Source organism: Drosophila hydei, unplaced genomic scaffold (genome assembly GCF_003285905.1).
Source record: "Drosophila hydei strain 15085-1641.00,03,60 unplaced genomic scaffold, DhydRS2 tig00008122-arrow-pilon, whole genome shotgun sequence".
Classification (NCBI taxonomy): domain Eukaryota; kingdom Metazoa; phylum Arthropoda; class Insecta; order Diptera; family Drosophilidae; genus Drosophila; species Drosophila hydei.
Genome location: NW_022045833.1, coordinates 5,338,702 through 5,352,372, shown reverse-complemented (window position 1 = coordinate 5,352,372; position 13,671 = coordinate 5,338,702). Strand labels below are relative to the sequence as shown.

The 13,671-nt window shown below is 41.6% G+C and overlaps 8 protein-coding genes across 10 annotated transcripts; 3 read left to right on the top strand and 5 right to left on the bottom strand.

Annotated features, from left to right (window-relative positions):
• The first annotated feature begins 1,706 nt into the window (after nucleotides 1-1,706).
• Nucleotides 1,707-2,732, top strand: LOC111593887 (isochorismatase domain-containing protein 1). Its single transcript, XM_023306954.2, has 4 exons — nucleotides 1,707-1,801; nucleotides 1,935-2,065; nucleotides 2,121-2,330; nucleotides 2,387-2,732. The coding sequence occupies exons 2-4, from the start codon at nucleotides 1,943-1,945 to the stop codon at nucleotides 2,657-2,659; spliced, it is 606 nt and encodes a 201-aa protein (XP_023162722.1). The 5' UTR covers nucleotides 1,707-1,801; nucleotides 1,935-1,942; the 3' UTR covers nucleotides 2,660-2,732.
• A 792-nt stretch (nucleotides 2,733-3,524) lies between these two features.
• LOC111593914 (larval cuticle protein 4-like) lies at nucleotides 3,525-4,131 on the bottom strand. The gene is made up of 2 exons (XM_023306987.2): nucleotides 4,067-4,131; nucleotides 3,525-4,002 (listed from the first exon to the last, which is right to left on the bottom strand). The coding sequence occupies exons 1-2, from the start codon at nucleotides 4,076-4,078 to the stop codon at nucleotides 3,610-3,612; spliced, it is 405 nt and encodes a 134-aa protein (XP_023162755.1). The 5' UTR covers nucleotides 4,079-4,131; the 3' UTR covers nucleotides 3,525-3,609.
• Nucleotides 4,132-4,200: 69 nt separating this feature from the next.
• Nucleotides 4,201-4,726, bottom strand: LOC111593845 (larval cuticle protein 9). The gene is made up of 2 exons (XM_023306890.2): nucleotides 4,715-4,726; nucleotides 4,201-4,646 (listed from the first exon to the last, which is right to left on the bottom strand). The coding sequence occupies exons 1-2, from the start codon at nucleotides 4,724-4,726 to the stop codon at nucleotides 4,362-4,364; spliced, it is 297 nt and encodes a 98-aa protein (XP_023162658.2). The 3' UTR covers nucleotides 4,201-4,361.
• Nucleotides 4,714-5,815, bottom strand: LOC111593841. Its single transcript, XM_023306886.2, has one exon. It carries the CDS (start codon nucleotides 5,773-5,775, stop codon nucleotides 5,014-5,016), a length of 762 nt encoding a protein of 253 aa, XP_023162654.2. The 5' UTR covers nucleotides 5,776-5,815; the 3' UTR covers nucleotides 4,714-5,013.
• Nucleotides 5,816-6,177: 362 nt separating this feature from the next.
• LOC111593844 (NADH dehydrogenase [ubiquinone] 1 alpha subcomplex subunit 8) lies at nucleotides 6,178-7,302 on the top strand. The gene is made up of 5 exons (XM_023306888.2): nucleotides 6,178-6,277; nucleotides 6,338-6,493; nucleotides 6,696-6,871; nucleotides 6,932-7,022; nucleotides 7,084-7,302. Exons 2-5 carry the CDS (start codon nucleotides 6,365-6,367, stop codon nucleotides 7,213-7,215), a joined length of 528 nt encoding a protein of 175 aa, XP_023162656.1. The 5' UTR covers nucleotides 6,178-6,277; nucleotides 6,338-6,364; the 3' UTR covers nucleotides 7,216-7,302.
• A 371-nt stretch (nucleotides 7,303-7,673) lies between these two features.
• Nucleotides 7,674-9,883, bottom strand: LOC111593838 (RNA-binding protein 28). The gene is made up of 3 exons (XM_023306875.2): nucleotides 8,690-9,883; nucleotides 8,376-8,631; nucleotides 7,674-8,317 (listed from the first exon to the last, which is right to left on the bottom strand). Exons 1-3 carry the CDS (start codon nucleotides 9,865-9,867, stop codon nucleotides 7,712-7,714), a joined length of 2,040 nt encoding a protein of 679 aa, XP_023162643.2. The 5' UTR covers nucleotides 9,868-9,883; the 3' UTR covers nucleotides 7,674-7,711.
• A 182-nt stretch (nucleotides 9,884-10,065) lies between these two features.
• On the bottom strand, nucleotides 10,066-10,922 carry LOC111593843. Its single transcript, XM_023306887.2, has 3 exons — nucleotides 10,776-10,922; nucleotides 10,355-10,714; nucleotides 10,066-10,302 (listed from the first exon to the last, which is right to left on the bottom strand). The coding sequence occupies exons 1-3, from the start codon at nucleotides 10,856-10,858 to the stop codon at nucleotides 10,098-10,100; spliced, it is 648 nt and encodes a 215-aa protein (XP_023162655.2). The 5' UTR covers nucleotides 10,859-10,922; the 3' UTR covers nucleotides 10,066-10,097.
• Nucleotides 10,923-11,187: 265 nt separating this feature from the next.
• On the top strand, nucleotides 11,188-13,568 carry LOC111593839 (protein painting of fourth). Of its 3 annotated transcripts, none has more exons than XM_023306878.2 (4): nucleotides 11,188-11,716; nucleotides 11,783-12,676; nucleotides 12,740-12,973; nucleotides 13,068-13,568. In XM_023306878.2, the coding sequence occupies exons 1-4, from the start codon at nucleotides 11,314-11,316 to the stop codon at nucleotides 13,274-13,276; spliced, it is 1,740 nt and encodes a 579-aa protein (XP_023162646.2). In that variant the 5' UTR covers nucleotides 11,188-11,313; the 3' UTR covers nucleotides 13,277-13,568. The 3 variants fall into 3 exon arrangements, with proteins under 3 accessions (XP_023162646.2, XP_023162647.2, XP_023162644.2); XM_023306879.2 differs by having other exon boundaries at nucleotides 11,192-11,716; nucleotides 12,785-12,973; nucleotides 13,038-13,560; XM_023306876.2 differs by having other exon boundaries at nucleotides 11,192-11,716; nucleotides 13,038-13,558.
• Nucleotides 13,569-13,671: the final 103 nt, after the last annotated feature.

The window sequence follows — 13,671 nt, the reverse complement described above, 5'->3', positions numbered from 1 at the left end:
GGACTTTAGCAACCTTGAAATTGTCTAAAAAAGTCTAAAAGTCGTTATAATGCAGTTATACTGTACTATATTTCAAGCTTTTTAAGCTTTCTAATAGTTAAGTAAAAAAAAACAAAAAAGTTATCGATAACTTTTAACATTCACTCAAACTGAATTATCACACTGAAAATAAGGGGAATTTATATGTAAAGCTCAAGCTATCTATTTAACTATAAAATTTAGAGAGAGATATAGATCAAGTAGTTTATCATAGTGCAGTCGCACCGTAGCCCATTTGGAGAGCATTGTGTAAAATGCCCACGCAGCAACAAAAGTCTAGTGTCCATAACGAAGTCCAGCTGAAACTTGGCCAAAAACCCGAAAAAAAGAGACCTTGGTTTACACGATTTTGAGTAGTACACTCAGCTTCTATTTCCCTCCTTTTTTAAATTGCAGCGCCCGCAACTTTGGAGGCTCATAAAATATGTACGCAGAGCATAGCGAGGACTGTTGCGAGCTGTGCTCCTAGATGGTTAACGCCGAGAAAAAGGGGGCAAAAAGGTAGCGTAAATTGCTGAAATATGCATGCGACAGTGGGGCATAGACGGGGGACAGTCAATGGGGGTAAGGGCCATTCCATTATCAAGGCATTGGCGTTGGTCCAGCCAACGCTCGGCCATAGAAAACTACGTGTCAGGCATGCCAAGCTGGCCAAAAAGCCAAAAAAAAGTATATAACACACTTTAGCTTGGATGCGAACAATGCGTGCGGCATTGGACGTTGGTCAATTGGACATTTTGGTTCGCTTTGGCATTGGATTTTGTGGTTTTTAGAAATTGCACGCATTTGATTGCGTTATTGAAATTGACTGTGGCTTCATTACTATAATGCTATGCTTTGGGCGGGGCTAGCTGCTAGCTGCCCGCAGTCCGCATTAAGGAATTCAATTATAAATGCCAGCACACCAGAGCAGAGCCGAGCACAGCAGCCCAAGCTCTATCTACAAGCTCTCACAGCTGTTTGCCTGTTTTGGGCTAGCTTATGAATATAAATCTGCTACCTGTGTGTGTGAGTGTGAGCGGAGTTTTGGCAGTTTTGTCTGGGTGGGTCCACACAATTTAGTTTAATTGCCGCGTGGGGCTTGCTGGAGCTCAAGACCCTAGTTGAGTGCCGCAAAATGGCTGCTAGTGAGTCTGGGATTTGAGATTAGTCGGCAGCAGTTGATAAATGTTGACTTTATGCCTATTGGCTGTTTACTTTTTGAGAGGAGGAGCGAGGCCATGGACCCTCGGAATAAATTGACTCTGTTGCTTTTAATTAACGACTATTGCCTAAGTGCTTTCTAATCCATTTAAATTGAAAGTTACTTAGATTAGTTTTTTCTAATAAACTGTTATAATAACCGTTAACAGGAAGTGTATATTCATAACCGTTTCGTGCTGCAGAAAAGGCATACGCAGCAAATATATATATTAACATTAATCTTTCCTATAACTGGAAGTTTCACTCTTAATCATGGCGTGAAGATCGAAGAGTAACGATTCTTTTTGCATGTATAATAATGACGATAATAATTAAAATGCATTTATGACCGTTTCAGAGCACTACAATCGGTGAGTATGACACTGATCATCATATGCATCTTTCATTGACGATGGGGCATCACTCTCACTAAGAATATATGTGTTGCTATCGATATTGCTTAACCGTTTCGCATCGAAGCAACAGCTGTTCTAAGCTAATTGGACCATCGCTAAGTAAGAAACTTTGTTCTCGCTCAAATCAATTGGATTGTTAATTGATAAGGGGAATACAACTGCAAGTAAATATTGTTACATACAAAAATTATATACAAGACATAGGTTAATATGTTGTGTGCTTATCTGTTGATTATCCAACTAGAAAGTTATTGAAATTGTCTTAATTGACATTTTATTTTGTACTATTGACAACAGCCACAAAAATGGCCTTCAGACGCTGCCACTTGAATCCAAAGAAGACTTTGTTTCTGCTCTGCGATATACAGGAGAAATTTCGACCCAGCATGCCACTCTTCGACAATATGGTTAAAAATGTAGATAAGCTGGTAAGTCGTGAACTTTGTAGCCTAATTCATTATCGATAATCGATTGTTTCTGCAGACAAAGGCGGGCAAAGTTTTGGACGTGCCTTTGATTGTAACGGAACATTATCCCGAGAAACTAGGAAAAACGGTGGCTGAAGTGGATATATCGCATGCGAAGGCTGTGATGGGCAAGACCTACTTTAGCATGATGACGCCCCAGGTGAAGAACGTTATGAAGGAGATCTTTGGCGAGAAGCCACAGGATGTGGTTCTCTATGGACTCGAGGTAATCAGTTTTGGCACCTATTATTTCGGAGTAAATGAATCTGTTATTGCTTCCAGTCTCATATTTGCGTGGAGCAAACTGCTATTGATCTACGTGAGCAGGACATCAATGTCTATATTGTAGCCGATTGCTGTTGCTCGCGCCTCAAACAGGATCGTGATTTGGCTTTGGAACGTTTGAGGCAGGCGGGCTGCGTGATTACCACCAGCGAGAGCGTAATCTTTGATCTAGTGCGCGATAAGAATAATCCCAAATTCGACATCGTGCGCAAGCTGGTGAATCCCATCTCACAGGACATGGAGCTGGCTCGCAATCCTGCCAAGTTGTAATACTGCTTTTGTTACAAAATTGGTGCATTTAAAGTAAGGGGAATTCTGGATGTCCCTAAATATAAATTAGTATCCACAAGTCAAGAAAACTGTCGAGGAATCTGATTAAGTTATAGCTATATAAATAATGTCCAGCTGGAGATAAATAGCTTTACCTTGGGCAACCAAGTCAGGTGAGTATCTGCATAAGCTGTTAGCCTTCTTTGAAGAACTTTTCGTATAAAAATTAAAGGGAAAAGCTGCAAAGGATGTTTCCAATGGAATAGCTGTAGAGAATACTTACTCTAGAACAACTCTCGTTCAAATCAAGGATTTGAATAAGTTTGAAATACTCTCTAAAGAGCTTGTCATTAAGATGTTTGCTCTTAGCCCTTACATTTGTAGTTAAAGGTATTTTCTGCGCTGCATATATCAAGCATAGCAAGGATCTCGGACTACTCTTAAAGGCCTTTTGTTACTCTATCGAGCTCTGCCTCTTTCCATGCCTTTCCAGTCAAGAGAAAATTCCATTGAAAAGCTGCTAAGTGGCGATCTGGCGCGACAATTGCCAGGATCTGAATAAGCCCAATGATTGGCCCATTGAAATGCTTTTGGTATTCTGTATATGGCTGTGAAAGGACTTTTAGATATTCCATTAAGTTGTCGTTTCCGGAACATGTTTTCGAATGGCTTCCATTCAGATCGAACAATGGACTCGTCGCATTTAAATATAACATTTACAATGGCCATCCCTTCCGGCTGTTCCTCCTGCTCTTGACATAACATGACAATGCGTATTTTATGGACTTGGCTGGCGAAAGAGTTGGGACACGTGCCGTGCCACACCCCCCACTTTGGATAGAAATTTGTGGAAAATCTTGCGTCGTAAAGTTTTATTTTTATGTCCAACTGATGAAAGGACGCAACCAATTGCAATTGAAATATCGTAGAGTGGGGACAATGGCGAATGCCTAATGTCTACCGTGTTTCTGGCTTGGCTGCGGGCGTGGGCTCACCTTTGGCTCATCCTTGGGCGGATGCGCTTCGATGTAGACCAACGCCTTGAGTATGGCCTCAGGTGTGGGCGGCGGAGTGGGCAGCGAATCGCCATGCGGATGATATCCATTCTCATCGGCTGTGTAGGACACCTCAATGGGCACGCCCTCCTTGGAGGTAAAGCGATATTTGCCTTGGACATTATTGTGAGCATCGCCCGACTCCTGGGCGACAATGCCATTCGTTATATCATAGCTATAAGCAAAGTTGCCATGGCCATCGTCCTTATGCAGCTCCTTCGCCTTGGCATGGGCGTCATCGTCGTAGGCGCAGCTGACGGCAAACAGCACAGCGACAATCAGGAAGAGCTGCAAGTGGGGGCGTGCCAGCTAAGTACAGGTGTACAGGTGCACAGGTGCTTAGTATACTTACATGTTTGTACATGTTGATATTTGCGTTGGGATTGCTGCTCTAACTGCGTTTGCCCAAAGGCTTTTATAGCCCACAAAAATTGCTGTGCACAGCAGTTGATATATAAACATGTAGATAGATATATATTTAGCTGATCTGTTTATTAAATTTAAAATGTAATGAGCCCCATAAATTACAACTGCCTGCCCCTCCTTGTCCCTCCGCCTCATTTAACTGTATCACATTTCGTTTTCAGCTGAATTTTGAATTCCTTTTGTATTCTTTATTGCGGGCAAACAAGTTGGTAAATACGAGTTTAATTAATATGTGGATGAAAGCCAGTGGCATCGGCTGTATAGGTCACACGTATGGGCGGCTTGCCCTTCTCGTTGAGCAGAAAGTATTCGCCTTCGACCCTATTCACATTGCCCTTGGCCAATGAGTGGATGCCATTATCCACCTCAATCTCGTGATTGTATTGGCCAGCGCCATCCAAATTCTGCTGATTGACGAGCTTAATCAGAGTGGGCTCCTCATCGGCAGCGGCCAAGTAGGTACACAGCAGCACCAGCAGCAGGAGCCAGGCGCCGTTCAGGAATTTCTAGATATGCAAAGTCAGTTCTCTTAGTCGAAAACAGTGAACACACCAAATCAAATCTCGCTACTCACATGATTCAACATTATTTTGTTGTGTTTGTTTTTTTGTTTTTGTTCAAATAGCAGCAGGGCAGCTGCTTTTTATAGCCGAGCTCCGGTTTTTGGTCTGATCGGAAACGAGTTTTAATTAATCGCTGCTAATGATTTAATTAACTCAATGACCAAATGATTTTGCTTGCATTGCTCTCGCTCCTTCTCTCACTGGACTGGGTTTGAAGGGCTCGTCAAATTTCAAATTAATCGAAAAATATAAAAAATATAAAAAGTATATATAGAAACCAAATCAATATCGAAGCTGTTAAACTTGAACTCTATGTAGATGGATTTGTTTCTTTCTGTTCCTTGAGCTGCTTTGACTGCTGCTGCAAGGGCTTGGCCCAGGCGGTTAGTATTTGGGCTATTCCGTCGCTCAGCTGTAGCTGTGACTGCGGCTGCTTATGAGCAACTTCTACACTACTAGTCGACGTCTTCTCCTTCTCTATCTCTTTCTTCTTCGCCTTTTCACTGGCTACAAGCGATGGACTTATCTGAGCAACCTCTCTGTCTGTATCCGTCTCTACTTTTTTATCCGTCTTCGCTGTCTGTCCATTGTATCTATCATAGATCTTTTCGTAGAATTTAGAGGCTTGGTTGCGCACGGTGCTCTTTAGTACATTCATGTCCCATGTCTTAGATTTAATTTTATCGGATACATTTATGTCATTGCTGGTTGAGAAGAGCGTGCGAAACAGGTATTTCAAGTCATTTGGCGTGTTATCCTCTTTATCTGAGCGTCGTGTCGCACGTTCCCCATTCTTCTTATCATCCTTCGAGTCGTTAATACCATTCGACATTAGCATAAAGCCAACGTTAGGTGTTCTCAAGTACCCCCGATCCCTTAGATATACTAAGGGTGATGTCCAAACCTCCATAAGATGCTTTACAATCTCTTCAACAGAGTTGCGGTAATCCAGTGCCTTAACATTGCCATCGTTTGAATTCGCATTGCTTTTGAGATCTGCTTTAATTGTGGTTTGCAATGTAAAAGGCACGCTTATCAGGGATATCATTAGAAACAACAAAAAGGAGTTCATAGCTTCGCAATGAATTTAAATATTTTCAGAATATTGTTTAAAATTTTGATTTTTAATTATTTCTGACATGCTTAAAAATTGTATTTTAATTATTACATTTTTTAAATTTCTCAACAATCGATAGTCGAGTGTTTTGGAAGTTTTTCCCGCGGCGTGTGTCAAACGGTTACGCCTAGCGATAGCTCATTGGCCAGCAGCTGTTTTTGTTTCAAAAGACGGGATAACAATTTAATATATTTGTGCACAAAATGTATTAGCTGCATTATTAGATTAATGATTATAATTAAGAAAAAAGACTAGCTAAAGCAGGCCAGATATCATTCCCACTAATAATTATGTTGATATGAATATTTCAAATTAAACGCGATGTGCTTTAAATCGATAGTTGAGCGACTCATAAATAACAGCTGTCTGCGCCGCTTGCGTCAAACGGTTATACTCATCGATAGCTAATCGGCGAACAGCTGTTGTTTTGCTGGAGACGAATTTGTCACTCGAACACGTAAAAAATAACAATTTAACGCATTTGTTTGCAATTAAAACGGCTTTGCTGCACTTTTAGAGCAACGGGCAGTACAATCAGCACGTAATGGTTATCACAAACAAAACAACACTACCCGAAGAGGCAGAGCTGGATGTGCAGGAGCTAAATCTATCGTCGGCTGCGCTGCGTGCTGGTTCTTTTCACTTAGGCAAGCAATGTGAAGGAGTCAATAATGTGAGTATACTTCTTTTAAAAAAGAACCATTATATATTTAACACTATGGCTGAGTGCATTTATTACACGTATTCACCAAGCTTATGTGTAAATGCCCCGGCTAAATGACTGCGAAACCAAGTTATATAACCTAACCTCAAAAGCTGATGGGACAATTGTTTTTGTTTACGTTTGTTAATTTTTCTGTGGGTATTTTTTGCAGGAGTTCATGCTTTGTCGCCAAGAGCTGGATGATCCGCGTGCCTGTTTGGGCGAGGGTCGGGCCGTCACCAGCTGCGCCTTAAACTTCTTTCGCAAGGTAAAGAAGACCTGTCATGAGGAGTTCATGCAGTACGCCACTTGCCTGGACAAGAGCAGCGGCACCATGGCTTTCAGCCAGTAAGTAACGATTTATTATTGATTTCCCATGGATATTTGTTCACATTCGAATGTTTGCAGTTGCCGCAAGACTCAGGGTGTTTTTGATAAGTGTGTAAAGGATCACTTTGACTGGGAGCGTCCTTCCTATGGCTACTTTACGCGTGCCAAGGTGAGTTAACATGCCGTAGCTATTATAATATAATGTTGATGGCATTAACTTTTTGTTTCAGGTCATTGAAACAAAACGCAAGGCACCTGAGAAAGAGCCCATTAAATCATATCCCGATGCTACGCCCGGCCTGCCTGAGGATTATCCAACACCACCAGCCAAATACGGTTCACGCTTCTTCTGGCTGGAATAAACGTTGTGGCTTAGTCAAATTCTTAGGGAGGGTCATTGGCCAAACTTGTAGTTTACAACATGCATAAAATCTTGTTTCCATTAGTAAGCCAGTGCAGTTTTGTTAATTAGCGAATTCGATTACTGTGAACTATTCTGCGTCAAGTTCATCGTCGACTTTAAGGTGTTTAACAACTTCCAAACTCTTAGAGGTACTCACATATATATAATAGAAGCAACTCCAAGCTATCATCCTCAGCCCATTTAAATCTTGTTTCAATGTAACGAGTAGCAGTAACTAGGAAAGATACCATTCGAGCTATACTTCGTCTACCTTTAAAAGATTCGATAACTGTTTCACTCTTAAGCATTATCAAATGTGTACAACAGAGCTAAGTCAAACCTTTAACTCAATCAAAACTTTTTGGTTATTAATCAGTGAATTTAAAATTTATTTAACATCGAACGGTTCCATCTTAAATAGTCCTTATTTACATTAACTGAGTCATCTCTTGACCCTAATCCGCATACCACTTGGTACGCTTAGGTTTTTTCACTTTACCGCCTGTTACACCTCCTCCGCCTTCATTGCCACTGATCATGTTTTTGTATTTGTTAATTAGAGGTCTTAGTTCGTCCTTTTCCTTTTTGTGTCCTTGTTTGGGTCGATTGTTGGCCTTGCGCTCAGCCAAATGCGTTTCACGTATCTTTTTATTTTTCTGCTTACGTTTCTCGGTTTTCACTCGTTTCATATGCTCTTGCGCCTGTTCCATTATCTTCTTCTTGGAACGCATGCGTAATGAGGTTCCTGGCTTGGCAGCGGTGCCCACAAAGTCGCCCTCTACGTCGCTGGCCTTCTTTTGTTGCTGCTGCTGTTTACCCTCTGCCTTGGCTGCTCTACTCGCTTCGAGTTTCTTGATGTGCTTCTGTAGCTTCGCCTTGTTATCGTCCTGAGGTCCTATCTTTGGAGTTGGCTTTATACCTTTGCGTTTAAGAGCACGTTGCTCCTTGCGTTGTTCCAGCTTCGATTTGTATGTGGGATTGTTCTGTTTTGAGCGCTCAGTGCGTTTTTCTTTGATTTTGTGCACTGCACGATCTTCAATGCTAAACGCAACAATGGGACGCTGAAAGATTTGGAAAGAGTTGAGTAAGTCTCAAGGACCACAAAAAGGATGCACTTACGTGTTGCGTGCCAAAGATGCTAGGATTGTTATTTAGTTTTCGGAGCGCAGCCAAAGCTCGCTGGTGTGTGTCAAAGGAAAGGAAGCCAAAGCCCTTGGATTTGCCATGTGGATGCTCTGGAGTAACCTTCTGGTCACGCATCACACGACACTCATGTGGACGAAAGCCCGTGTAGGTGAGGGCCATTTGCTTGAGCTTTTCGTTGTCATAGTTCAAAGGCAGATTGTGTATGGATAACCGATTGCGTGAAACGAAACTGGAATTGGATAGTAATTAAGGGGTATTCAGAATTATTTTGAGGTGTTGCAACTTACCGATTCAAGTTCTTAAGCACCTGCGTCTTCACCTGCTCCAATTCGTGTCGTTTCGCCATGTCTGATGCGGAAACGCCGTCGGCTGCCTTTGAATTGGCCATGATCAGACCTTCCCTGGCCAGATAGAGATTACGTGAATCCTTGGCTTCCTCTTTGGAACTTTCCGATTGTTTTGTTTTGATTTCGTCGCGACTTAGCGCCGGATGTGGATCCAACACCTCGTCCATTAGCTTAAACTCGGTGCCAGCCTGCAGACAAAGATCAGCTGACTCCTTGGCCTTGAACTTGACAAAGGCAGTACCCTTCGAGTGGCCGGAAACTGATTGCCGGTTAATGATTGCATACTGCACGACACCAAATTTGCGGCACACTTTACGCAAGTCCCCATCCTCGGCGTCAAAGGGCACATTCTTAATGAAGACTGTGCAACCTTGTTGCACATCATTGGAAATGGTTTTCTCCTGCTTTACGTGCTCCAGTTTTGATTTCAAATCCTTTTTGTCTTCCTTTTCATCATCCTCGACATCATCATCGTCGTCATCATCATCGTCGTCATCATCATCGTCGTCATCATCATCATCATCGCCGTCATCGTCATCATCATTATCCAGATCTTCTTCATCTTCGTTCTCACTTTGCTCATCTTCCTCCTCAGCATCTTCTATATCAGACTCCTTGCCGGATGCTACTTTATTAACAATCTCTCCTCCATTTTCAGTATCACTCTCTTCCTTCACCTCCAACTTGGGTTTCTTGTCGTCTGGCTCGTCTTTTTGGTGCTTGGCTGCATATTCATCCTTGCCAATGGCCCAATCCACAAAAATTTTACGTCCCAGAAGTTCCTTGCCATTGGATTGGAGTATAGCTTTGGTGGCCTGATTAATTGTTTCATATTGCACAAATGCGCAGCCAACGAGTTTTCCATCGCCTCGCTTCAGGATGTTCACATCCTCCAGTGTGCCCCATTGCCCAAAATACTCGCGCATTGCTTCATCCGTTGATTTGTAGCTGATGTTGCGTACAATGAGACGTGCCTTCTTTTTTTGCCTGCGCTCCTTTTCCTCCTTCAAGCGCTGCGTGTTGAATGGGTTGCGTCGCTTCCCCGGTTTATTTTCATTCACATTATCGTTGGATTCCGGTTCTGTATCCAGCAGAGGTTTCATTTTTTTAAGCTCCATTTGCCGCACATAAACATTCGCTTTGCACGTGGGCTTCAATTGTTGACAATCTATCGATGGTTTAGTATATCGATGTTCATATAATATATCGATAGCGTTGCCACCGTCGCTGAATGTACTTACCTGTTGCTGCTTGTGTGGCAACATTATGGAGCTGTTTACAATCTTCAAGTGCAAAACAAACAAATAAGATTTATTATTTAATTAACAACTTTTTAAGAAATTATACATTAAGTTTGTCTCTCCTGAAACATCTCGTGAAACTCAGATGGTGTTTTAAAGTAATCAATCATTAGCATTGATGAACGCTTGTCCAGCTTAAATATAACATGACTCCACGGATTCAATACATTTTTATACTCTGCTATTTGGCCACGCTGAAAATAATGTTTGACTGTGCCCACAGGCATTTGTGAACCAAAAACCGCAACATATCTGTAAAATGATTATATAATTAGTATAAAAAATTAACTGATTTAGTACATACTTATCGCCGCTTTTGTAAATTCTCAGTGGATATTTGAATACAAAAATGCGTATGGCCAAGTTAATCAACACAAAACCCGCTGCAAAGAAATACAAGTCCGCTTCATTCGATACAAGCACGCCAACATCAATTTTCCGAACCAAATTCATAAAGTTTATAGATGTGGCCAGTTGATAGCCGGCAATTAAGGCAATAACGGAAACTGTAAAAGTCGAAACATTCTTTGTCCAGGTCACATATTTCTCTAAAGGCGCACGATAGATTAGCTGATAATGGGCCGGTAAATTATCCCTCTTTAAAAGAGTACGTTCCACATCTGCAGAGCCTGTATTCCGCCATTTGCACCGCAGTGGACTTGTGCTGAATAAAAACATACCAAAGTTAGCAATTTCTGTATTTCTTATCAAATTAAAACACGTACCATATATTTCTTTTTGTGAAAGCTGTTGTATTTAATCTTAAATTAATGCACTTAAAGGTGTTTCGCAAAAGTGCTGCAGACATTTTGTTTGTTATGTTGTGTTATTACGTTTCTAGCCAAGTATGCTGTTTATATGAGCCGTGATCTAAACAAAAATTGCTTCTATACTAAAAGTTTACTACACAAATTGTAGTTTCTCTAAATAACCAACGACTTGTATTTGTTTGTAATTAATATTAACACGTAGTAATGAATATAAAGTAGCTTAAATCAATTTACGCCAAAGGATGGTAAAAGCTATTTGCAAGCAATTTGTATTAACTCGATACTCTGCCTAACAGATGTGAGTATTTTTTTGTGAACATAGTCGGCCGTTCGTTTACTGAAATCAGCTGTTCGTTGGGCGTTGCCACCCAGTCGGCAACATAACACAGCAGCATATTTTGTTAAGGAGCTGATATTTTGTTAAAAAAGTGATTTTTACGCAATAGTTTTATACTGCACAATTCTGGAATATATAGCGTATTTCGTTGAAGACATGGACTTAAAACGTTTGGCATGCAAAACGGGCTTGGGTGATGGCCCAGATGCCAAGCGCGCAACAGCTGCAGATGCAGATGATGACCTTCTGCAGCTGGATCAGGAATCAGGTATAGATAAAGATACGAGCGATGCACAGCCAGAATGCTTGCAAATGGAAGTTACCAAGGAAACGGATTGTGATAGCCTAAAAGCTGAGCGCGATAATCTATCGCCCAGCAATCATGTGGCGCCCTACACTGGCAACGGATGTGCGCCTTCATTAGAGTCTTTTATGTTTCAACAGACACCTGCTGGTAGCCAGCTCTGCTCCTGGATGTCAAATACTGAGTCAAAGACCTCCGCCAATGATGGGCAAACTTTATTTGAATCGGACAAGGACTCCAAATCGAATACACAGAGTAAGCAAATACCAGCTGCACATAGTTTTCTTAGTATCTCTATATCGCGGCGACTCTCTGTTTTAGCTGCCAAGCTAAATCGCAAGGCACTCACCAATTTACGTCGTCAGAATGCATTGCGCGCCCTTGAGCTGGAGCGCGAACTGGCCACAAAGACACCGCAGGCACCGACGCTGCTTGTACGATTTCCAGATCCAAAAATAAGCGTTGCTTCGGTCAGTGAGTTCTCGGAGAGCATTCGCGATGTGGTCTTTCCCACAAATGTGGCGCAGCGTTATTGTTTGGTCCATTTGAAGGCTGGCGCAAATGTCGAGCGTACCATAGAGGAGTTAAAGCAAGTTCGCTTCGGTCATGGCCGTTTGCATGCTGAACTGAAGACATTCACCGATGAGGAGCAGGCTGAATGTATTGATCCCTGCTCACTATATGTGAGCAACATACCATTCAATATGAATGCTGCCGATATTAAGGTGTTTGTCAACTCCATGCGTGTTGATATCGGTGTTATGAAACGCCAGAAGCGCGCACGTTATGCATTTGTACGCTATGCCAATGCCGAGATGGCTATGGATGCCTTCAGAGACCTGGTGCGTCGTACACTCAACAATCGCATATTGACCGTACGCTATCGTCGCCTACGCAAACGCTTAACCCATCCAACTGCGGCCTCGATGTGTGCCATCTCCAATCTGACAATTGATACGATTGCCACCGACGATGATGCTGTTGAATGTCGCGTAATTTCACCACCACCAGTGGAGTCGATTACCATCATGGACAGTGATGACGAGGGTCACCATTGTGAATCGCATAGCGTTGTTAGCCTAAGCAGCAGTATTCCCCACAAGAAGCGTGAGAGTAAAATGACCGCTCAGGAGAAAGAGATACAGCGCCTCAAATTGCAGGTGGCTGAGCATGGAGCTATCATAAGGAGCTTACAAAAGAGAGAAGGCAGTATTGGTAAGATTCAATTGTTGACTAAAGAGATGATCGGAGACTAACTGACTGCTCCGATTATTATAGCCAATGTTATAGCTAAAATTGAGCCACAATCTGACCTGACCACAGATAAATCTTCATTGATGCAGCGTTCACTATCGCCGTGTTCTAGTTATGATATCAAAATGGAAAATGATTATTTAGGTATTGCTCAGAATACGCCCGAACCGGAGCCGGACTTCTTACTCGATGCCGTACCGAATTCGCCCTATCGCGGCACAACTTGCCCAATTGACGGCATGGAGGGCCCCATCAAATGTAAACTTATCAATCTTTTCTAGAATTATTAAGTAATTCTTAAGCTCATCCTTATCTTACTTAGCATCCGATTGTTTTGGCTGGTTGATTTCAGGTCTCGGACGTCGCAAGAGCACAAAATCTAGTGCGCAGCAGCTACAGAAACAGTCAAACAACAATAGCATTAACAACAGCAACAACAGCAACAGTAACAATAACAACAGCAACATCAACATCCACAAAGAGAATAAAAATAAGAAAACTCCAAAAGTTGCCAACTTGGAGGTGCTTCATGCGCAAGTCGAAGCCGATTTGGATACATAGATAGGATAGGATTTATGTAAAACCTACCAAATTGTAGCACCTCAAAATTATTTGCGTATAAGACTTTATAATTTAATTCACCATCAGCTTCATATAATCATATATACATATGTGTGTGTTATATGTGCCCCAGTAGTAGTAATAGTAGTCTTCGTCACAATAGATAGTGAAGCAATAGGGATTTATACCGTGTAATAGTGTTTTAACATTCATATTTATTTATATTTTTTGTTTTTCGATCACTTTTGCAAAACGTACAATTCTAAGTAATTGTAACACACAATATAAGTAAATTTAATAATAATAATATTTCGGTTTTAAATGTTAAACCCGAACAAATATCGCTTAAGATTTTTCTTACACTTACACTTATGCATATACTATATAATGTTCAT

Excerpts from the sequence above, each read along its gene's own strand:
- LOC111593887 (XM_023306954.2), top strand. The coding sequence starts at position 1,943 with ATGGCCTTCAGACGCTGCCACTTGAATCCAAAGAAGACTTTGTTTCTG. Across the intron at positions 2,066-2,120 it reads TTAAAAATGTAGATAAGCTG|ACAAAGGCGGGCAAAGTTTT; the intron begins GTAAGTCGTGAA and ends TTGTTTCTGCAG. Across the intron at positions 2,331-2,386 it reads TGGTTCTCTATGGACTCGAG|TCTCATATTTGCGTGGAGCA; the intron begins GTAATCAGTTTT and ends TATTGCTTCCAG.
- LOC111593841 (XM_023306886.2), bottom strand. The coding sequence starts at position 5,775 with ATGAACTCCTTTTTGTTGTTTCTAATGATATCCCTGATAAGCGTGCCT.
- LOC111593844 (XM_023306888.2), top strand. The coding sequence starts at position 6,365 with ATGGTTATCACAAACAAAACAACACTACCCGAAGAGGCAGAGCTGGAT. Across the intron at positions 6,494-6,695 it reads AATGTGAAGGAGTCAATAAT|GAGTTCATGCTTTGTCGCCA; the intron begins GTGAGTATACTT and ends TATTTTTTGCAG. Across the intron at positions 6,872-6,931 it reads GGCACCATGGCTTTCAGCCA|TTGCCGCAAGACTCAGGGTG; the intron begins GTAAGTAACGAT and ends GAATGTTTGCAG.
- LOC111593838 (XM_023306875.2), bottom strand. The coding sequence starts at position 9,867 with ATGGAGCTTAAAAAAATGAAACCTCTGCTGGATACAGAACCGGAATCC. Across the intron at positions 8,632-8,689 it reads GTGCTTAAGAACTTGAATCG|TTTCGTTTCACGCAATCGGT; the intron begins GTAAGTTGCAAC and ends ATCCAATTCCAG. Across the intron at positions 8,318-8,375 it reads GCATCTTTGGCACGCAACAC|CGTCCCATTGTTGCGTTTAG; the intron begins GTAAGTGCATCC and ends CAAATCTTTCAG.
- LOC111593843 (XM_023306887.2), bottom strand. The coding sequence starts at position 10,858 with ATGTCTGCAGCACTTTTGCGAAACACCTTTAAGTGCATTAATTTAAGA. Across the intron at positions 10,715-10,775 it reads TTCACAAAAAGAAATATATG|CACAAGTCCACTGCGGTGCA; the intron begins GTACGTGTTTTA and ends GTTTTTATTCAG. Across the intron at positions 10,303-10,354 it reads ATTTACAAAAGCGGCGATAA|ATATGTTGCGGTTTTTGGTT; the intron begins GTATGTACTAAA and ends ATCATTTTACAG.
- LOC111593839 (XM_023306876.2), top strand. The coding sequence starts at position 11,314 with ATGGACTTAAAACGTTTGGCATGCAAAACGGGCTTGGGTGATGGCCCA. Across the intron at positions 11,717-11,782 it reads CTCCAAATCGAATACACAGA|CTGCCAAGCTAAATCGCAAG; the intron begins GTAAGCAAATAC and ends TCTCTGTTTTAG. Across the intron at positions 12,974-13,037 it reads CATGGAGGGCCCCATCAAAT|CATCCGATTGTTTTGGCTGG; the intron begins GTAAACTTATCA and ends TATCTTACTTAG.